The sequence below is a fragment of the Amblyomma mixtum genome, chromosome 2 (assembly GCF_055824585.1).
Source record: "Amblyomma mixtum isolate Tamu chromosome 2, ASM5582458v1, whole genome shotgun sequence".
Taxonomy (NCBI): Eukaryota; Metazoa; Arthropoda; class Arachnida; order Ixodida; family Ixodidae; genus Amblyomma; species Amblyomma mixtum.
The window spans coordinates 269,386,884-269,408,604 of record NC_143013.1 but is presented as its reverse complement, the minus strand read 5'-3'; the positions used below and the strand labels follow the sequence as shown (position 1 = coordinate 269,408,604).

Below are 21,721 nucleotides of genomic sequence, written 5' to 3'. Positions count from 1 at the left end.
TGTTTACACTACAAGGTACAGATAGGCTTGTTCAAAACAATTCTGAACAACTGAAGTACAGCCCAGTTTTTGTTCATTGAAGCTGCTTTTCAATGCAAGTTGTGCACTCAGTGCAATTTCATCACTGTTCATACCAAGTGATTCAGTTAACAACTGAATGAAATAGCAGTGAGATGGCGGCTAATAAGTAATGAAGTACTATACACCGGTTCTTATGTTACATGGCCAGGATACAAATTTTGTTTCTTCAGTATTCAAGTTGGCCTCTTAATCGGCAGTGTTCTGTGGACACCTAGTGATTCATGTGCACTATCCAGCTCTGGAGAGCACACATCAATAAGGTGCAGGGTAAGGCAGCAGTACTCCCTTCTAGGTAATCACACCCTGACCTTGCTATCTGCAGAAGCTATATCAGAAAATCTTACAACATAGCACGAATACAAGCAGGTGAGTAGTTTCTCCATGAGTAAGGCCTCTTGGCAGCCAAACTGGCCAAAGATATTACTGACAGCCCTGATGTCAGTGTCGACAGCCAAGAAGGGCAACTAACTTTGTATCATTCAGGAAGAATGGTTTAGAGCACGCAAAGAGACCAGTGACAGCAGAACAGCTGCCGGTTAGCTGCTGGCTCCTTCCAAACGGAAAAGCGTATGCAGGCACTTCCACTCAGAAGTGGTGTCGCAGCTTCCCGAACTGCATGTTTCCTTGCAGAAGCAACAGACCTGGTCCAACAAGAAGATGGCGCCTGCAGTGTCTTGGTGCAGGATGGCACGATGCAACAAGGACAGGCCCTCCGCATCGACCACATCCAGGCTGGCACCCGCGTCAAGCAGCTCACGAGCCATGTCGTGCAGGCCCAGTTCGAGAGACAAGCTCAGCGCTGTCTCATCCTTCGAGTTCTTCAGGTTCAAGTTGGCTATCAGGAGTCCCGCACCAGGAGTCTGCACTGCCAATGCTGTGATCCAGAGCCAGGTTTTACAATCAGTGTTTTGCAAGCTGACAAAGGTTTCCTTTAACAACACACTTTTATCGATATACTATTGGTGTTAAATGAGATGCGAACTGTGGATAGCATGGTTAAGGGCCCAGTTTATGTTGTCTGCCTGTCACTATTGAAGATAGCCCAGCTCATCCGGTTTGCGATAGTTGTGCTTCTGTTTTCTTTGATGTTCGTTTTCTCGCATTGTCACTGGAGCGCCCCATTCATACTTCCCACTGATTGCAACTTGCGTAGCGTGGCTTTGCTGTAGGCACCGTCTATAGACCACGTGGGTAAAGCGAGCGCTCTTAGCTCCCTGGCTGGCAGCGCTTTGATTTCACTTTATCACTGACCTGTTATCAGTGTCTGGTTGTGATCCAAACAGCGAAAAACACTCATCGGGCTATGGTCGCTGTCCAACGTGACCGTTGGACACCATACCATCACCGGAAATGTGGCAGCATAAGCAACACTAGCGCAAACCGGAAGAGCGCACATATCTCTGATAGTGACAGGTAGACAGCGAAAAATGCATCTTTGGCCACGTGTTGTGCTGTTTGCATTTCATTTGATGCCGACAGTATCTGCCTTCTTTGCAGGTACTCCCTTCAAATCAAACAACAAACTATAATCTGAACGAACAAACATAGCGTTTAAACAGGACACACAAAGATGAGGACAGGACGGGGCTACAACTTACAACTGAATGAAATCGATAAAAGAAAGACACATCCCCTCTCGAGCAAAGACACGCATGCGCAAACTTGAAAGAATGGCAAAGAATGGCGTGTCTTTGCTCAAGAGGGGATGTGTCTTTCGTTTATCGATTTCATTCAGTTGTAAGTTGTAGCCCCGTCCTGTCCTCATCTTTCTGTGTCTTGTTTAAACGCTACGTTTGTTCGTTCAGATTATGTATGACCAACTGGCCCCACAGTGTACTCTGTTAAACAAACTATACAACAAGAAACTGGTCTCGCTGCTCTCTTTTTGGTTCAAATTCTAGGAAAGGAAAATTTCTAGAATCAGAACACTAATCACAGAAACAGCTAACAGATCTTGCTGCATAGCAAGACATGGAGAAAAGTCTGCTTTATATCAGCATTGCACTACAGTGCAACTTTTAAGTAATGAACCTCTAGGTAGCGAATTGTTCGATACTGATAAGTTTCTCAATCCCTCAATGCCGCCCCCATTGAAGCATTTGTATTTGTGAAACTCCATGTAAACAAGGTGCTGGAGTGGTTGATTATGGCAAAGCAAACTCGCTACACTGGCATTTTAATTTATTAGCTAGTGGTGCGTTACTTGAATTATGGCAGAGCCATGCGTAAGTTTCATGACAAAAAACCGGTGCCACCATCATTAGCTGATTTCGCAAGTAAACTGCGTGCTTGGACATCAATTTTCGGGTCCAGACCTTGGGAGGCCTGACAACACCATTCACTTCAAAATGGCGGTGACCAGTCCTTTCTGGTACAGACATCACAAGCTTGAAACGGGCAATCAGAAAATTTTTAAATTCAATTTTCTCAACCATAAAAGTGCTTTCCGCTGCCGGACAAATGTTAACAAGACTAGAAAACGCCAAGAAAATCAATGCTTACTAAGAAAAATAATTGGAGATGGAGTTGCCTGTGGATAAAGAGATTAACATCTTTAGGAAACAACAATTACAGCCTACAAAGTAAATGCTACTGACAAATCACTACAAATTGACCAACTAGAAAGCATTGTTTTATGACAGAGCTACATAATGACAAAATGACTGCACATGAGGGCAAGAGTGAGGTGTCCTGCATATATCTAAGTACTTGATGCAGGCCATAATTATATGCTCCACTAACCGAGCTCAAATTTGAACTTCAAAACACCTAACAACTCATCATCAACCACTCAATCTAACATCAGTTTCTGCGTGAGAAAGAGAAGAGCTCTGTAACCGCACACACTGTTACCTATCTCGTGTACAATCGTTCTCACTGAAAACAACACCATTTAGCAAGCAAGTTTTTCACAAGATGCAACTTAATACTATATCAAAATGCTACAATGAGAGCTGCTTATGGCAACTGACAGCTATGGGTCAGCAGCTACTCAGTGCAAATGGGAAGTTGGGAATTTGAAGACAACGTACAGGTGCCACCAATAGTTCCAGTACAAATCCCCACTGCGAGAAGAACTTGTCCGTAACACGGAATGGGTCAACACGTACAGATTGCTGAACATGGGCGCATGCATGTGTCTAATTACCTTTATGTCGCAGAATGCTGCGAACAGCCTCGAAATGCTTGTTGATTACTGCTCGATGCAGAGGAGTTTCCAGATAGCGAGCATCGTCGTCGTCTGCGGAAGAGCCCAATGTCTGCTTATTTGGGTCAGCGCCATATTCTAGCAAGGTCTGCACCAGCCGGGACAGACCAGCCTGGCATGCTGCATGCAATGGAGTCTCCCCCTGTAAGCACCACACAATGACGCTTTTGATGATGACACTCCGGAAGCACACGGCATTGAACTGCAAGGGCCACACAGCCAATAAACATTTTCTATTGCATAGTCTCTGTTAAGGTCTGTAAGAATAACTGCCCAGTGACAGCACCTTGGACCAGCAATCCACATGAAAATAGCATCCAGAAGTCTGAAACAGCGTCTCTCACCTTGTTATTGCTTATATTACATTGAGCTCCCCGCTGTGCGAGAAAGATGCCAGCATCTTCGTTCCCAGCTCGAGCTACTAAATGCAACTGGGAGTCCCCTGCGAAGAACAGGCAGGTCAACAATGGTCACCAGCGACTTGCATTTCGTCTTTAAAGGCACATTCTTCAAATACAACCATCAATGGCATGGGCTGATCATCGAAAACATGAACTTTGTGAAAATCGTGAAAATCCCATCCGAGGTACAGTCAGTGACACGCAATAGGATAGCCAGTACACTATTTTTCCCCAGCCATGACAGAAGGCAAGCTATCAACCCAAAAGAGTCCTTCTCTTACAACCGTTGCACAGGGCACGAAGTTAGTCGATTGATAATGCTGGAGCCTGTTTAGCACCGCACAAAGTGTTACCATGACAACTTGTGCATTCCTACACTGTTAAGACATCAGCTGCCTCAACACTAGACTTAATTAAGCTCTGCACATTATTCCAGAGCACAACAGTGGAGTGAAGGTGAAGGTAATGGAAAGCAATTTCCTTTCCTACTTCACACGAACTACATGTGACATCACAACCTAATGAGACGGGCAAAAAAAAATTAGTGCCCCATGAACAAACATAATCCCATTCACTATTTAAGGGGACAGGGTAGGCCCTATACCTCCCATGTAACAACTCATTACGAAGCACAAGCCCGTGTCGTGATTTAAGAAATATTGTTATATATGACCCATACTGATGAACATATTCAGCTTATGAGCAGAGTTTCATTCTAAGAAAAAAATTTTCAAGAAATACAGTAGCCGACCGATATTTCGGACTCCAATAATTCGGACTAGCGCGATATTTCGGACTTCGCTGAGGAACCGTCGCGCACCTCATAGGAATGTGTACATTTTCACGACCGATATTTCGGACTTTGTGGAGTTTAAAAGTTCGAATTTTCGGACTAAAAAGCTACCGACAATATTGTGATGATCGTTTTTCAACCGAAAGTTCGTTATTTCGGCCTAATATAGACGCGAGCGGGCATCGCTGTCACAACCCACCCGTTTGCCGCCACCGCGAAAGGCGCCATCTTGGATTTAAACGGAATCGGACTGGCTTGGATAGGCTTGGCTACTTGTTCTCCACCGTTGCTATTCGAGATAAGATGCTCTCCATTGCCATCGAGATGCCCTACAAAGGGCACGCGATCCATGGAGGAAAAAAAACTGAGGGAGCGGCCGGCGACAACCTTGAAGCCTAGTCTTAACAAGATATAGTAAAAAAAAAGAAAGTGTGTCCTCCCGTGATCGCACCACGTGATAGCGTGCGGTAAAACCTAGCCCCGTTGCGCGCGCGCATGCGCAGTAAGGCGCGGCAGACTGACTAGATCAACCTCCTTGCTGTAGACGCCCGCGCTGCGGGTTGCACATACGCGCGCACTAAAACATACCAGAATCAAAACATAATGGACAGACTCGGAGAGCGAAAAACTGACGGAGAAAACGGCTTCGTAAACACTCGGCTTGCGAACGCTGGCCGCGTGACGTCACGCTCCCTCAGTTTTTTTTTACTGCATGGCGCGATCCCATGGAAAACGAACGGTATAGCGGAACAGCTGCAGCACCCCCCCCCCCCCCCCCCCACGCGGCGCGCGGAGGGGGGGGGGGGGGGGGGGGGGTCGGAGGCGCCCGCTTCCGCTCGCGTCTTCCCGTGGGTTACCCATGGGTTAGCTCGGTCTTTGTGAACGTCACTGCCTCATGCAAACTGACTGTTCTTGCTTCGTGCAGCGAGTGCATTCATTCGCCGCAAGACCGCGGCCGCGTCCCACTATCTGGTATCATGATGTGATAGGGTGGGGGCATGAGGAAAGCACGGCTATGACTCAGACAGTCTAATATTATCGCATGTAGGCCCGAACATGGGGAGCGATGATTTTCGCGATTTTGAAAGCTGTTTTTTCGCAGAATTGTTTATTTTTTTAAGTTCACGGATTTTTCGGACTGTTCGATTATTCGGACCATTTTCCGGGTCCCGCCGAGTCCGAAAAATCGGTCGGCGACTGTATTAGGGTGTTTTTACAACAATGACATATAATGACATTAAGTTTAGCTCAGCGGAAGCAGCAATGAAAATACTACCTCAAATAAACTTGAGGCACTGAGTACTTAAATCACTTCTTGAGCCCACACAAGATAGGCACTATTAAACATCTTTACAGCAAAGCTTTGTGAAACGAATTTCGATCCACTCCAGATAAACACTGTTTCAACCTAACAATATGTGAGGTTTCCTATATTAGATCCCATTCCGAAGCTAGTTATAATATGAAACAGTTGTACATAATCAGCGTGCTTCAAATAAACACTGAGTATATTATTTTCACCTTTATAAAGAACCTAAATTAAAAAGTGTTTAGAAGCCAAAATTTTCATGTTATGGGGCTTTCCCCACCTTGAAAATTTTTTCACAACTTATGAACAACCCCCCGTTACCTGTAATCTTGCTAACGGCATCAAGGCTGGCTCCCTTGTCTGCCAATCGGCCAGCAAAGCTCTCTCCGTCGAATGTTCCATTGCTGAAGTGAAGTGCGAAGCCGAGTGGCGTGTGCTGTTCGTTATTCCTCAGCTCCAAGTTTGCTTTTCCGCTCTCAAGCAGCAAGCAGAAAACGCCCATGTTCTTTGCTTCTATGCTCCGGTGAATTGGTGTGCTGTGCAAAGGAAAAAGACAGCATTACAACATGCAGCTATGCGCTTGTGCAACTAATCTTCCTTGACACGACATTCCCATAATGCACTTCCAGGATTCAATGCCAGCACATGTGCTTGGCAAAATAAAATGTGTCCTGATGAGCACTGGCATGAAACTTTCTAAAGAAAGGCACTCAAAGCTAAGCAGATTTACAATCTACTCCATGCAGAGGGCTATTTGATGCGGGAACTGGTAAACCAGCAGAATCTTGATTTGGAATAGGGTGTTCACTTGGTGGCGAGTTGTCAGGCAGCATAACCACATACAGGTCACCAAAAAGTTTATACAGTAGAACCCTGCTATGTTAAACTCACATACACGTAGTAAAAGGCCAGGTATAGTAAAGTGAAACTGCAGTCCCATTTAGCCTTTCATAGACAACTGTACAATTTTTTCGTTTACAGCAAAGACAACTAAACGGTGCTTTGAGATGGCTTAGCCACCATACTTGTGAGCTGCGTGGAGAAGCCAACTTTTCAAAAGTTTCTGGGATTGTGAGGCAAAGCACGTGGCATGCACGGGAAAAAAAAATATGCAAAGAAGGCGAAGCGATCCGCTGAGCAAGGGAAGGCAGTGAAAGAGTTGAAAGATGTAGGAAGGATAAAAAAAAGGGGGCAAACGGTCATTGTGCAGGGCGGCACGTAGCATGAAGTGGCAGTGAGTCGCAGAGGCATGGCGGCACTTTGCATAAGAAAGAGGAGAGGTGGGGGGTTGCCTTGCTACACTGTGTTGTGTGCACCTAAACTATCTCCTTTTAGATGACACCAAAGTCACGAAAAATGACACCATGTTCATGCAGCAAAGCTTTTGTTTTCATATGGACTCAAGCCTACCCCTCCCGCATTATATTTGCACAAATGCGGTACCTCCATAAGACAGAGAAAATCGAAAACTTGGCAACATAAAAATGTGACAACTGGAAATAAATCATTAGCACGTGACGAGATGGCTAGAGCCAGATGGAAGGTATTTCTAATACTTTGTGTTTAGTAAGTAGCTAAATTACCAGACAGCACCTCCAGAGCCAGGCCATCACCAATTGACATGGTAAACTTTTTTGCTGGTCCGAGTAACTTCACTGTCAAGGGGTTCTACTGTGGTGCAATAAAACTTCGGCTGACATGGTTCACACAGTTCACATGTTTCATCCACGTAGAAACACAATAATAATGATGAAACAAATACAGCATCAGAAAAGTTTTAAATAACATTCACTTTGCCACAAAAGCCTTATCCCTTGCACCATCACAACAACCTGTGTTGACAACAACCTTGACTGGTAAGCACGGAGTGCAACTGTAAACCGGAGTGCAACCGTAAACCGGAGTGCAACCGTAAACCGGAGTGCAACCGTAAACCGGAGTGCAACCGTAAACCGCTACAACACTCCACTCGCCACAACACTGCTCCTCACTTTCCATTGCTGTCCTGGGCATTGACGTCTGAGCCATGCTTGAGAAGGCACTCAGCCACACGAACCATGCCTTCGGCAGATTCGTGGCTGGCACTGAATCCGGCCACCATGTGCAGGGCAGTCTCCTTCTTCAAGGGCACAGCCAAATCCACCGAGGCATTGTGCTCCACCAGAAACAGAGCAGAGAACTCATCCCCTGTGTAGAATGACGGCATCCCCAACATCAGTCTGGATCACTTCCGCTCATCAAAAGTTCAGCACTTAGTACGCCGTCCGTGCACCCTCAGTGAAAAGAAGGCAATCATCACTCCCGCAGATACACAGCATTTCCTACTTCATGTAGCTGCCAGCCAAAGTAAGAGATGCCCCAAATCTAATATCAAAATGCATCTGAGTTGCCCCTGAAAAAATGTTTTTTTTTTTGTTGTTCACAGTAATTGTGTAAGGAAGAGAGTTGGAGTTCGATGCCCCCAGCAGCTAGCGCCGACGAAGGCGAGGAAGAAGATAGGCGAAGCCGACGAAGTTCGGGTTTTGCGCTTGCGAACGCTGGCCTGCTGAGCGGCACCGCTGGGACAAGGACTGTGCCCGTCCACTCTAACTGTGCCAGTTAGAGTGGACGGGCACAGTCCTTGTCCCAGCGGTGCCGCTCAGCAGGCCAGCGTTCGCAAGCGCAAAACCCGAACTTCGTCGGCTTCGCCTATCTTCTTCCTCGCCTTCGTCGGCGCTAGCTGCTGGGGGCATCGAACTCCAACTCTCTTCCTTACAATTGCTATAAAATTAATAACACCATGTAAAAGCAAGAAGCATCAACACTGCTATCAGCTGTGATGAGAAGGAGTCCTATTTTTGTTCACTGGGCAGAAATACTTATGGGATGGTAGCATTTATGCTCTGTTTGCCACTGCCAGGGCCCATCAAAAAAAAAAAAAAAAGGGTCACTGTGGGGCCCCAAAACAAGGTGGAAAGAACTGTTAACAATGCAAGAGCGGGGCCTAGTTGGTGCTTCATACTTATCAAGTCGCGCTACAAGGAACATACCGTATTTTCCAGTGTATAAGACGCGTTTTTTAAAAAAAAATCTTGCTGGTGCGTCCTATACAAGGGTGCGTCTTCAATGCGAATTTTCCGTTTTTTTTTGCGAGTTCAGAAATTACTCAGGTTCATGTTCAAGCTTTTTTCACCGAAAAAATATTACTACCAATAACGCGGTTGTAACATGGTTAATACTTCAATACGGAGACCGCCATGCGCAACTTTTTTAGGTGAACTTTATCAGGAAACGGCGGGGTTGACCACTTCCGGGATCTTAAACACGTGGCCATTTCGGAGGCCCCAAGCAAAGGTAATGTGAAATGCCAAAAGATGGCGACAGTCGCGCTTCTCGCCATTGTCAAGACAAGCCAAGAGAAGCCGATATTTTTTTTTTTAGTCACCCTTTGCAAGTACGAAGTGCGAAGAGAATGCTTCAGACGTGTTGCCTTTTTGATAGCGCATCCGAAGATGAAGCCTTTGAAGGTTTTATGTAAAAATAAATTGTTATGGACATAAAGAGAGTTCTTTCGCTTTTTTTTCTTTTGTGCTAAAACGTGGGCTGGTATGGCGTGAGTGTTGCCTTTTTCGATCACTTAGCGTTGCTTAAGAACTTCTCACACGTACGGTGCATTTTGCGATGGTCGCATAAGCATGTTTAATTAAGCCTCACTAGCCTAACTGGGTAAATTGGGGTGCGTCTTATACACGGGTGCGTCTTATATACCAATTTTTTCAATGACAGCCTGCATATATGGCGGGTGCGTCTTATACACCGGAAAATACGGTACACACGAAAACACAAACGGACGAAGCCCGTAGAGCCAGGCCTTCGTCCGTTTGTGTTTTCATGTGTATGTTCCTTGTAGCGCGAATTGATCAGCAGGAAGGTGGAAAGGCTTGCTACTCACTATTATTCATCAAAGCATCATTTCTCTGCCCCAAAAAAGTCAAGAGGTTCAATGTGTCACGAGTGCGCACACTCCATTCTCAATGGCCACCGAATCTGTCTAGAAGCCAGCAGCATACTTCCACGCACCTCTCTCAATGGCCTTGTGCAACAGGGTGTGCCCTTTGAAGTCCGTGGCATTCACATCGGCCCGGTGGTTGAGCAGTGTGCTGGCGATGCTCTCTTGACGGGAGGACAGGGCCAAGTCCAAGGGTAATTGGCCAGTGTCGTCCAGCTCATTCAGCTTGCCGGGCAGCTGCATGTAGCCAGAATTCGAGAAAAACTATCACACTTTCACAGTGGCCATTTTACCGCATATCCATGTAGATGGACAGCAGAGTTCCACTTCCTGCAAGCATGGCCTGTCAACATTTCCCTTAACAAACTGAGCATTCCTCTAGTTTCCACCAAAAATTAAAGGTACAGCTCAGTCAGGAAATACAACTTGTCAATGTAGAAATTGTCAGATTTAAACATCTATATGTCCATTCACTAGGAACCGATGTGAGAGTGAGTGTTGAAAGGCATCACCTGAAAATATATGAATTAATTTGCACCTAAGGCAAAACAATTAGCACAGGCATGCCCAAATGAACAAGTGCCCTATGAAGACCAATCAAATGACTCAAAATGTGAATATCCTCTTCCTTAGAAAAAAAAAATGGAGAACTGAAGCACAAAAACTACAAAATGTTTTCACGCTCGACAAACTATTTCTTTGTTAATGAAATTTTAAATCTCAATGCTTCGCATCAGTTGCTAAGCTTACTTGGCATGCTTTGAAACTCCTTCAACAAATACTTTGAAAGACTTTGAAAGACCATTCCCTTAAAGAAGGCAACTGCAAGCCGACATATCGAGTGAAATTCACGTCACTAATCTGGGACCCCCACAAATCTTACCTCACAAAGTCGCATCTCTTTAGAGCTAAACATTTAGCCACAAATAGCTCACCATGAATATCAAGCACAACAGGAGTAACAGCATCTCTTAACCTGACTGCCCTTCTCAACTTTAGGCTTTTACAGTCGATCCCGGATATATCGAACTCGAAGGGGATCGCGAAAAAGTTCGATATATCAATAATTCGAAATACAAAATATGCCTATTAGACGCTTATTTTAAAATTGCGCAAATCTCGGAGAATTTCCCGGTATCGTAGCAAGTGGGAACTTACCGATTTACTCCTCTTAAGTCCACACAAACAAAAGCACAACTCCACGACCAGCGCGCTTTATTTCGCAAGAAAAAAGTCAGTGAGCTTTGCTTGCCTCTTCCTCTGCACCATGCAGTTCATTAAGCTGTCCTCAAGCTTGTTGATAGTATCCAAATGAGAAAGTCCAGTGCCCTCCATTGCGCCACGACAGCGACGAATGGCGCTGAATGCGGATGCAAGTTCAGCCGCAGTGCATGGCGGCTGGGCCTCTTCGCCACAATCTTCGTCACTGCTCAGGTCCGCTTCCTCGGTATCGATGATGTCAGCCACGATGTCAGCATCAGAAATTAGGCGTCTGCGAGCCTGCGGCCAGCACGGTTTCCCTCTTCCCAGCTCCTTACGGCCATTCCTATTTCCTTTCACACCCCCCACAAAGTTCCCATCACGTGACTAAGAGCGCAGCTGTCCAAGGCCAGCGCCGCGTGAACTCTTATTAGGAGAAGCCCATTTGCAGGAGCGCGCGCTAGTGGAAGAAGCCCACTTCCAGGGTGGCGCATACTGGGAGAAGCGCACTTGCGGGGGCTCGGCATGGCACGGAGTTCGATATATCAAATATAGGGTGCACGGGAGTTCGATAAACGTAAACAAATTTGCTATACTTTTGCATGAGATTCCCAAGGGGATTCTACATCTGTTCGATATAGGCAATAATTCGATATATCCGGGTTCTATATATCCGGGATCGACTGTACTACCTTTTGTTTCACATGCTTATTCACAGTGGCTTCCTGTTTGCAGGTTATTATATCAAACCAGCTGATATTTTATTTTTAGATGTGGACCATGGGCACTACCTGTGCAATGCTTTTATACTCATCACCAGTGCGCCGAATTCTCAGTACTGCTGAGTCAACTTCCTTGAATATCAGCTATAAATGTCTCCATTCGTAATGGCCATCTAAAGCTTAAATTAATTTGCTTAATGCTGTCATTTGCATCTCTTGTCTTTTTTTTTCTCTTCAGAAGTCTTTTCAGAGGTGCGTCCTGCCTCAACACTTTTATCCTACATGAATGATTGAGCACATAACCGTGCTCTTAAAGGACCACAGACACCCAATTTCAGTTGTGTGTTTTCTTTTTTTAACTGATGCGTTAGAGACTGGAATACACGGTTCCCCACATAGTACTCACCTATAACTACTAAATAATTTATAACTGAATTTCTGCTCTAAACTGCTTCGGTTTCATCAATCAAACGATTATTGTGATGTGCTGGGAGTGTTGTGGTTGTGACGCGAGGAATGAAAGAACTGCAATATAACCACCACTTCCCCCAACCATAGCCCGAATGACCGCCATCTTGGTCTTGTTCGAAAACTGGTGCTCTTCTCTACAATTCGCATTCTAAAATTTTAATGTTCGCACACCCCTACAAGTTATGTTATCTTTTTTGCTCATTCCATGCGAGACACCCATAAAATGAGACCAATTTCATTAAAAAAAAAAAAAAACTAAAAGCCACAGATACCATCACTGCAATGTGCCATTAGACTGCATTTTTCAACCACTACTAATGGAAGTCTGCAGGTCATGACAAGTTGTTACATATAAGGCAGCACAGTGTACGATAAGTAAACATAGATACCTTTCCTGTATTGCATCATCACAATGTGCCATTAGATTGCATTTCTCAGCCACTATATGGAAGTCTGCAGGTCACCACAAGTTGTGATAAGGCCCCACAGCCCACGATAAGCAAACATAGATAACCTATCTTTGTCTCGAACATAATGAACAGTAGTCCAGCTTTGTTTTTTTTTTCTTCTTTCAGGGGAATATGGAGCAAAGTGTCAATGCCTATAGGTCCTCATTTCTGTCTTCTGTCACAAAAGATGACCCAAAACTAAATGAGTGTATAAGAAATTGTTTACAGTCATACAGAGCATTCCCACCTTTCTTCTACCATCTGTAAGTGACAAGCTATGAACCAAAATACTGCAGACACCATCGCGCGCACACTTGATTTAGTTATTAAATAAGCATTGCACTTTATACTCCTTTATAACTTGTTTGAATTGTCTGCACAATTCTTTGCACAATTAAAAAAAGTATACAAATAGTTCATCCAGAAGGTCGTGCACAAATGACATGACATGTTGAGAAAGCCATGTGCCATGCGCATTTTGCAGAAATGGCACACGTGCTACCCTGGCAGATAAGAGGTAAAACAATTCAGCAGAACTGCCTTTTGTAACATGGGATGGCATGCCAGTGTGATCCGAGTTGGTGGCAGCAAACTCAATGATGGAACATAAGAACTCTCAATGCCTTGACTATTCACGTGATGTGTAGCTAAAATGTAGTCAGCAGAGACCGTAGCCTTCTTGTACAAAAGGTCCTTACAAAGCAATACTAGAATCTTACTCATGCAAACCCAAAGTACGGCATGCCCATACAAAACTTCATTCATAAGGCTCTACATGTAACCTACGCAGTCTTCAAAAACCCTCAGAATAACTACAAACAAAACATTCAAGCACACCAGCACACTTCTACATGCTGCTCTCTCCCTTCAGACGGGCATGCTTAAAGGTGCACTGAAGAGGATTCTGAACTTGTCTTTTTGCCGCGGGAACTCAATCTACACGTTCCTAGCATTCTTAGAAACAGTGACTTATTGCCCTGTGTGGCCGATTTCCCCAATTAAATCGAATTAACTTCCGGCTCCCGCCCTTTTTTTTTAATTCTGCCTTGTACGGTGGATGGAGTCGACCAACGCGTGAAGTTCCTTTCAGCCAGCTCCGTGGAGGCTTTGCTTTCACTTTATTTTGTTTTTTAGGTTTCCATGAATAAATAGTTTCATTCGCAGATAATATAGCCGCAAAATAAGCCCGCAGAAATAAAAATACGCGCGGACTATTTGCTACTACGGACTACTACGTATTACTCCGCCGATGGCAGAGCGGCAAGCCACCACGGGACTGGGTGAAAGGCACTCCACGCGTTGGTCGACTCCGCCCACCGTACGAGGCAGAATTAAAAAAAAAGGGTGGGAGCCGGACGTTAATTCGATTTAATTAGGGAAACTGGCCACACAGGGCAATAAGTCGCAGTTTCTAAGAATGCTAGGAACGTGTAGATCGAGTTCCCGCGGCAAAAAGACAAGTTCAGATTACTCTTCAGTGCACCTTTAATCCCTTGCTCAAAAATATATCCCACGGCACACGTGGCTGCAGTGTGACCTACCTGTGAATCAAATTCGATGAGATAGAGAAAAACAACATCTTCCCGATGAGTACGAATAGCAGTGTGCAGCGGGTAGCGCGTCTTCGCCTTGAACATGCTGTACAGCAGGGGTGCGCTCATGTGGGCAAAGTCCTCACTTCCAAAGTCATGCTGCATATTGAAAGAACCCCACAAAGTTACTTGCACCAATGCCTTGAGAATTTTTAAATAAGTCCTGCCAAGAAATTTCCAGGAACAGGCTTTTCGAAGGCGGTTTAACACCCCTAATTGAGTGCCATCATAACTCGTGCATCTAGCAGCGTCCTCATGTGTCAACAAGTGTAAAAGGAGGACAACTACAATCAGAGTTGTGACGGTAAATTTGCCATGCTACACAAAATGCACACCTGTGACTAAAATTATAAGAACTTCCCCCTTCCCCCTAATTCTACACTGCATTTGCACTCCATTTGAGAACACTGTTCATGTTTCTTCTCACTGTTTATGGTACAGTTATTTTCTTATAGCACCATGAACAACAGATGGTAGCAATGTCACACAGAGAAGAAATGAAATTTTTCACAAAAGATATAATCTCTCATTCCAATTCAAAACAGCATAGCAAGCCTATGTTTCAGAGCAGTGCAGGAACTCTGATATTTGCTCATGGTTCCGTCATGGCACAATAACCATTTCTCATTCACAAAATATGCTTGCAGGTGCTATCAGTTAAACAAGGCCCGTAATAAATGGAATGCAAAAATACAAGCAAAACAACAGAATGTACATGTTTCTTCGGCACTCTGCCTCTCAACAATAGGAAGGAAAATGACCCTTTAACTTACCCAATGATTTGATATGAGCTCCGAACAGTGATGCTGCAAGTTGCGGGCACCAATTTCATCGGCCAGCTGGTAGTACCTAACACAGTTCTTGACATTCACGGAAGACATAAGGGCCTCCTCACATCTGAGAGAACAATGAACACGAGAATAAAATTTAATGTTAAACACTCATGCCTTAGCTGAAACTAAATGTCAGTAATGTAATGCTTACAAGTTTCAAAGTCGCACTTAAAGCAGAGGGCCCAAAACGCAGAATGAACAACCAGGGTCTAACAAAGCATGTTTTTAATGGTCAGACTACCACAAGACTGAAAATTAATGCAGAAGAATACATGCAAGAGCTTTATCAAGGTTTCACTAGCAGGCAAATACAACAGAAATCACTATTTGGCAACACTCTTTGGCAAATGACTGCACGAAAAGGCACAGGGCAATTCCCTATTGGTCTATCACAAACTCCTTTATGCAAAACTGTTACCTGTTCAAAAGGCTGTCGAGGGAAAATCGCTTGGCAGTTTTCATCAAATCCAGCAGAAAGCTGTCTTGAAGCCCCGACTCCATCTGGTCTGTGTAGACCCAGCGCAGCAACACCAGGCCCACATCTGGCTGAATGTCTGGGCAGCAACCACAATATACATCAACAACACACACCTTGCACCCCTGAAGTCATGCATACAAAATGAATGGAAAGCTAAAGTCTTATACAAATTAAGTCTCCTGTGATGCTCTGCCCAAATTAATGATTGTAACACACTGTTCCTCCAAAGCAATGAAATAGTCTGTCGTTTAAACTTTTCTTGTTACTTAAACAAAAAGCTAATTGCAAGATAAAATTACAAGCAAATGAGTACTGATGCCTGTGACTTATATAACGTAATTAAACATGATAATGCTGACTTTGTTTAGCAATAGGATTGGTTAGCAGAGTAATACAGCACCCTAAAAGCCACCTGCTGTTTCTACTGCTGTTTAAGTTGTATCCTACTATATCAGTACTTTCAATCCCAGAAAACCTGAGGTATACTTTCTGCAATGATACAGTACAAACCGCAGGTACAAATGTGTTGAAATATATGCCCAAAAAGCATCTACTGCCTTAAAATAAAGACAGATTAAGCTAACCTGTTAAGTCCAGAGTGTCCACATCGGCCAAGTTGCCCACTCCCCATGTCTGGCTCCGGCAAGACAGCACAAACCGGTGAGCTCGCACTGACTTGCCATTCAGCTGAACTGTCAGGTCACTGTGAGGAAATGGAACAACGTAAGCGAACGATTCAGCTGGGTTTTGTCTTGTCCTCCTCATTCTGCCTGCATGTTAGCACTGCCTCTTCTTCTTTGGCAGTATATAATCTATTTGGCACTGTTAACTTGCTTCGCGTCTAAAACTGTAACCTTGCTGGCAAATTAATTTCAAAGTCCTTTTTTTAAGAAGCAAGCTGATCTAACTATATGTTCATGCTTCAGCAGAGTACCAGGATTCAGTGTCAGCACTTCTTCTGCACCACACAATGAAAGCTGGTGCCTACTTGGGCACTGAGGAGTTATGGATATACTTCATGTTTAGAGTGAAGGACATTACAAATCAAGTACTTGAACCTAGCACGCACTGCTGGCATCAAGCACTGCTCTGCTAAGTCTCAAGATTAGGTTCACTCAATTATCCGAAGCCATATCCAGCAGCCACAATCTCACATACCCACACGGGTCAATGGTGACCCAGTGAATGTGAGCAAAACTAACATACAACAAAAATATTAATCAGTCTCCAAGTGCTTTACCTGTAGAGCTCCTGGTCAAACAAACTTGCCACAGTCTTGAGCAGTCGAGAGACAAAGCTGTCAGAGCCTGCATTGCCGGAAGCTGCCACAGCCACATTGTATTTTCGCTCAACATCTGCATAGCGTGCCTGTAGCTTGACATATTCTTCACGCAGGAGGGACAAGTGGCGCTGAAGTTTGGCCACCTCTGATGGAGAAAACAGGTTGTTTTATGAGTGAAGGCATGTGAAAAGAAATAAACGCAACTTCAGAGCAAGCACGAAAAATACTTGACTGCTATAATAAATGACTGCTCCAACAAACGGGCACAGAACTAAAGAACTGGTGGGAAGCTGAAATTCTGTCGTATCAGAGTGTACCTGTGCAGGATGAAACCAGCAGGTGAATTATGATGTAAATGGTCTCATTTTTCGCCAATGGATATGCATAACACACTCCATTTGAGACAAACTGACCCGATGTCTGTTTTGAGACTAATTCTCGCTAACCTGTTACTTTCGTTTTTGAAAAAAAAAGAAGCCACAAGCCTTGTTATTAAGACAATATGATTTCTAGTTTAGTTTATTGGGGTTTAACGTCCCAAAGCAACTCGGGAACAGCGTTACAGAACACTCAGAAAAGGGTAGTCTTCCACATTCTTCAGAGTGCCCTCAACCGGCTTTTCAGCACTTTAATGACATAATCTTGCACGTAATTACATTATGTGATGCATAAGCACTCAGACGTCTATCGAGGCACGCATTCTGTAACGTTTAGGGAACGTGATCACGTTATAACAAGAGTGCGTATGGCGTTTGGCAAGTGGCAAAGGGCCGTCACAGATCATACCGGCCTCAGTATTAAACTTTCCCAGAGCAAAAAAAAAAAAAAAAATCGTCCCTAGGTGGTGGCGCCAGCTCATTGCGATCGATTACTCGCCAATAACCTTAAGTTGATCCGCTTAGTTTTGGAATTACACTGACAGGGCATTTTTCCAAATGGATTGAAAAAATCTTATAGCTCTGGCACTACGCTTTTTTTTTTCTTTTGCGGGGAGGGGGACTCGCTAACTTACGTGAAGGAGCTTAGCATAGACAACATTCGAGCTTACAAGAAGAGGCGGAACTGACAGCCCCTTTGACCTGTCAATTAGAGAACTTACGTGCGCCGCACCGTTTGGAAAATCTAACGCTTGAAACAGTAAAGTGTGTTCAGCTTGGTGCTTGCTGTGCAGTAAACTTGAAGTAAACAACGCCCGAAAGCAACCGCAAAAAAAAGCTAAGCAAGAATCAAGTTACACTTGCTTGAACACACTTGCGTACGCCCACTGCAGGCAGTTATAAAACCACGCTCAAAAGAGTCGTCACAGCGAGCACCTCTCTGAGAGCCTAAGCAGATTATTAACCATTCATGCCCACTTAAGCGTGCAGCGAAATACACACGAGTACACATACCTCCTTCCGCCATCGCCGCCCCGTGGTGACAGGGAAGGAATGGGCAGCGCTCGCGTAGCGCCGAGTCGCAGTGTCGCAGTCGCCCAGTCGTCGAACTGACTGGCCTTGGCTGATGCTGGATAGTGCTATCTAGTGCTATGGCTGGATCGTTAGGTCATCGCCGCTGGTGATTGGGATGAGCGGCACCATGGCTGCAGTGAGCTGTGTTCGTTGCTCTAGCACGTTTGAACAGATAGAGATTACCATGGAGAAAGGAAAGATTACGTTTATTTGTCCAAAAGTTGAAAACACCTCTGGTTAAGGGGGAGAACCGGTCGGTGGCCATATTTAGACGGGGGGCTAAAGCGGGCCGCGCTCGTTCGGCAGCACGTAAGAGCGAATGGTTTCGCTCACGCACTCAGATTTCTGGGCGGAAAATCATGCGGCTCGTCGCTTCAGTTAATGCTGCAGCTGTACTCTTTTTGGGACTTTTGCGATACAGTACACCCATGGTTTCGAACACATTCAAGACAAATTTGCGCGCCCTCCAGGCTGTACAAGGTCAGGCTCTTCGCACATGTCTGTGTCTCCGTCGCAGCGCATCAACAGTTGCAACCATTGCGCTAGCAAGGACTCCCCAGCATCACCTTGTGTCAGTACCGGTACGGAGACCGCACGCTGCGTTCTCAAAGATAATAGCAGTCGTCCACCCCATCGCAGTTCACCCCGGCGGCGCGGCATTCCTCTGCGCTGCGGTGTCTGCGGGGGCCGAGTGCGCACCTTACAATTCCAGGGATATCGAAGAAATCGGCCCTATCTTAAACAGTTGACATTCTTCCTACTCCACGTGACCGCACTCAAGATGGCTCGGTCTAATCTACTAGTTCAGCTTGCGCCGTGGTCATTCCTGCCAGACAAGGCAGTATCAACCAACTTCACATCGGAAAACCTTCACCTGGTCAGAATTCACCGCTCTTCGTGCAGCTGTACAGCACATCGGTGCAAAAACACCCCATAAATAGGCTGTGCTCTGCGATTCAAAAGCTGCCCTACTATGCCTGAATTCATGCTTTGCGCCATATGACGACTACAAGCAACTCGTAACGGATCCGGAGATAAGACATCTACTAAACCAGGCACTTGGAGAGGGGCATGACATCATCTTGCAGTGGTTTGGTTGGTTTTGTTTATGGGGGTATAACGTCCCGAAGCGACTCAGGCTATGAGGGACGCCGTAGTGAAAGGCTCCGGAAATTTCGACCACCTGGGGTTTTTTAACGTGCACTGGCATTGCCCAATACACGGGTCTCTGGATTTCGCTTCCGTCGAAATTCGACCAACGTGGCAAGGATCGAACCCGCGTCTTTCAGGTCAGTAGCCGAGCGCCATAGCCACTGAGCCACCGCGGCGGCCCATCTTCCAGTGGCTACCAGGACACAGTGACATTGTTGGAAACGTCGAAGCTGATGCCGCAGCTCGATCGGCCCACGACAGTGCCAACACTGTCCGGATACTACTGACAATCAAGAGCCGACGCAGCAAGACATCTACGAGTACTTGAACGAAACAAGACTTTAGCCCCATGCACGGTCTACCCCCGGAAACTCGGCATGCCATTTACACCGCCTCGACCCTTTACTTGAACTCAATCCACCATCCTGCCTCTCCCGCTGCGATGCTACGCTCTTGTGTCGCCTGTGGCTGGGAGTGCCGTTTACAAATGCCTACTCGACTTAGTCGCTATGGCAGACTTTCCTACATGTGAGAACTGCGGGCGAGAAGAGACAATTAAGCACTTACTTTGTGATTGTCCACGGTTTGAACATGAGCGCGTCCTCCTGGTTGCAACGCTCCGCCGCTTAAATCCTCGTCCCCTTACAGAGGACAAGATTCTGGGTCCTTGGACTAAACCGTCATAGCAGAGGAGAGCTAGCTGTGAAGGCGCTTTTAAAATTCTTGAAAGACTCAGGATTAAGTTCAAGGCTGTAAACTTCCAGAGTGTGCCCATGTGTGCCCTGTTAGTTACGGACAACGGACACGCGAAAAAGTCATTTACCTTCCTGTCCCCCCTTTCCCTCTCTCCCTTCGTCCCCCTTCCCAAGTGTGGGGTAGCATACTGGGCGTCGCCTTGTTAACTTCCCTGCCTTTCCGTTCATCATTCTCTTTCTTCAAAGAAAAATCTGCATTGAATAATTTGAAACACACTGTATAACCTTCTTGATGCAAAGTTTGTAAGACGTATAGTCAGTGATCAGTCTGATGAAAGTATCATGGAGGCTAGAAAATTCTTTGGCATAACACGGTCGGTCTCGAGGGGAGTTCACACAAATTTTCACTCTGGGTCTGTGACTGGATTCAGCATGCTTCGGTTCAGGGGGGGGGGGTCAAGTTGCAGCGCGGCTTCCTCATAGAATTTGTGGAGGGATCAAACGCAAGAATAATAACTGCATTGCCATTGACAATGCCATTGTGCATTAGATAACGCTAAACACTGTCTAAACAAGTGAAATATGTATTTTTTAAAATAAAAGAATGAATTCGCATGCCTTAAAAATCGCGGCAGACATAACTGATGCCAATGCTTCCATGTTTTTGCGTATTTAATTAGTAAAGAAAATATCACATGAAGTCTAGAAATATATCAGTCCGCAATCAGAAAAGGAGTGCATGTCGCTGATATGAAAAACGTAAAGGCCATGAAATGAGCAAGTTGAGGACAAATGTTTTAATGAATCTTTGTCGTTCAAGAACCTTTACATTTTGGTACATATGAAACGGCCAGGGAAAAATCTCAGTGACGCTGTCCTTCGTTCTAGTGTACTGCGCAGCAGCAGCTGCCACCGGTCATGTATTGCGAGTAATTGCACCGAACTTTTAATTGAAACAGTGAGCATAAGTATAAACGTGGAGTTCTGCAAAATATACATGAGAAGTGCGAAGATAAAATGGAGTATTAGAAATGCGAAGATAACTTGATAAAGGACAAAAAAAAAAACGTCACTGGAAACAAAGTCACTGTATGTGTACGCAAAACCTCGCAACAAGATATTTGAATACACGCATGTCTCCAGTAAATCTACGTATCTTTTCAGCCGGGAAAATCTTGATTCACTTGCTATGTGTGTATGTTGTCTTAATTATGCTGCTATATACGTAAATGTGCAACTGCTGTATGCCTTTTAATTGGGGGCTCAAACCACGTCAAGTGATATGTTTTCACTTTTGTTCGAGTCCCTTTCCGCCTCGACGGAATAAAGTACAATTTCAATTTCAATATCTATGCAAAAGTCACTCTATATAATGCGCCAAACAAGGCAAATAAACATCTTGCGCAATCAGAGATAGTAAACTTTACACGCGGAAAGACTAGACGATCCAGGCAAGAACAAGACTATGATAGCAGAAGTCGCGATATGTACTTGGGCCATGCTGTGGTCGGTGACAGTGCTAAAAAAATTCGGGGGGGGGGGGGGGGGGAGGCTGCAGCCCCATAAGCCCCCCCCCCCCCCCCCCCCACTCCCTCCCTGGCTACGGCCCTGTCTAG

The 21,721-nt window shown here is 45.2% G+C and overlaps 1 protein-coding gene across 1 annotated transcript in view; it reads right to left on the bottom strand.

Moving 5' to 3' along the window:
* Positions 1 to 18,342, bottom strand: part of LOC149363964 (ankyrin repeat and FYVE domain-containing protein 1) — a 31,482-nt gene extending 13,140 nt beyond the window's left edge. Inside the window, exons 1-12 of the mRNA XM_089573928.1 lie at positions 18,199 to 18,342; positions 16,766 to 16,952; positions 16,110 to 16,228; positions 15,466 to 15,601; positions 14,988 to 15,111; positions 14,164 to 14,313; positions 9,852 to 10,017; positions 7,784 to 7,979; positions 6,114 to 6,328; positions 3,634 to 3,731; positions 3,230 to 3,431; positions 723 to 955 (exon numbers count right to left, since the gene is read on the bottom strand). Of these exons, the coding sequence (XP_089430054.1) occupies positions 723 to 955; positions 3,230 to 3,431; positions 3,634 to 3,731; positions 6,114 to 6,328; positions 7,784 to 7,979; positions 9,852 to 10,017; positions 14,164 to 14,313; positions 14,988 to 15,111; positions 15,466 to 15,601; positions 16,110 to 16,228; positions 16,766 to 16,952; positions 18,199 to 18,211 (1,839 nt within the window). The 5' untranslated portion in view covers positions 18,212 to 18,342. The remainder of the gene's footprint in view (positions 1 to 722; positions 956 to 3,229; positions 3,432 to 3,633; positions 3,732 to 6,113; positions 6,329 to 7,783; positions 7,980 to 9,851; positions 10,018 to 14,163; positions 14,314 to 14,987; positions 15,112 to 15,465; positions 15,602 to 16,109; positions 16,229 to 16,765; positions 16,953 to 18,198) is intronic.
* Between the last annotated feature and the right edge of the window lie 3,379 nt (positions 18,343 to 21,721).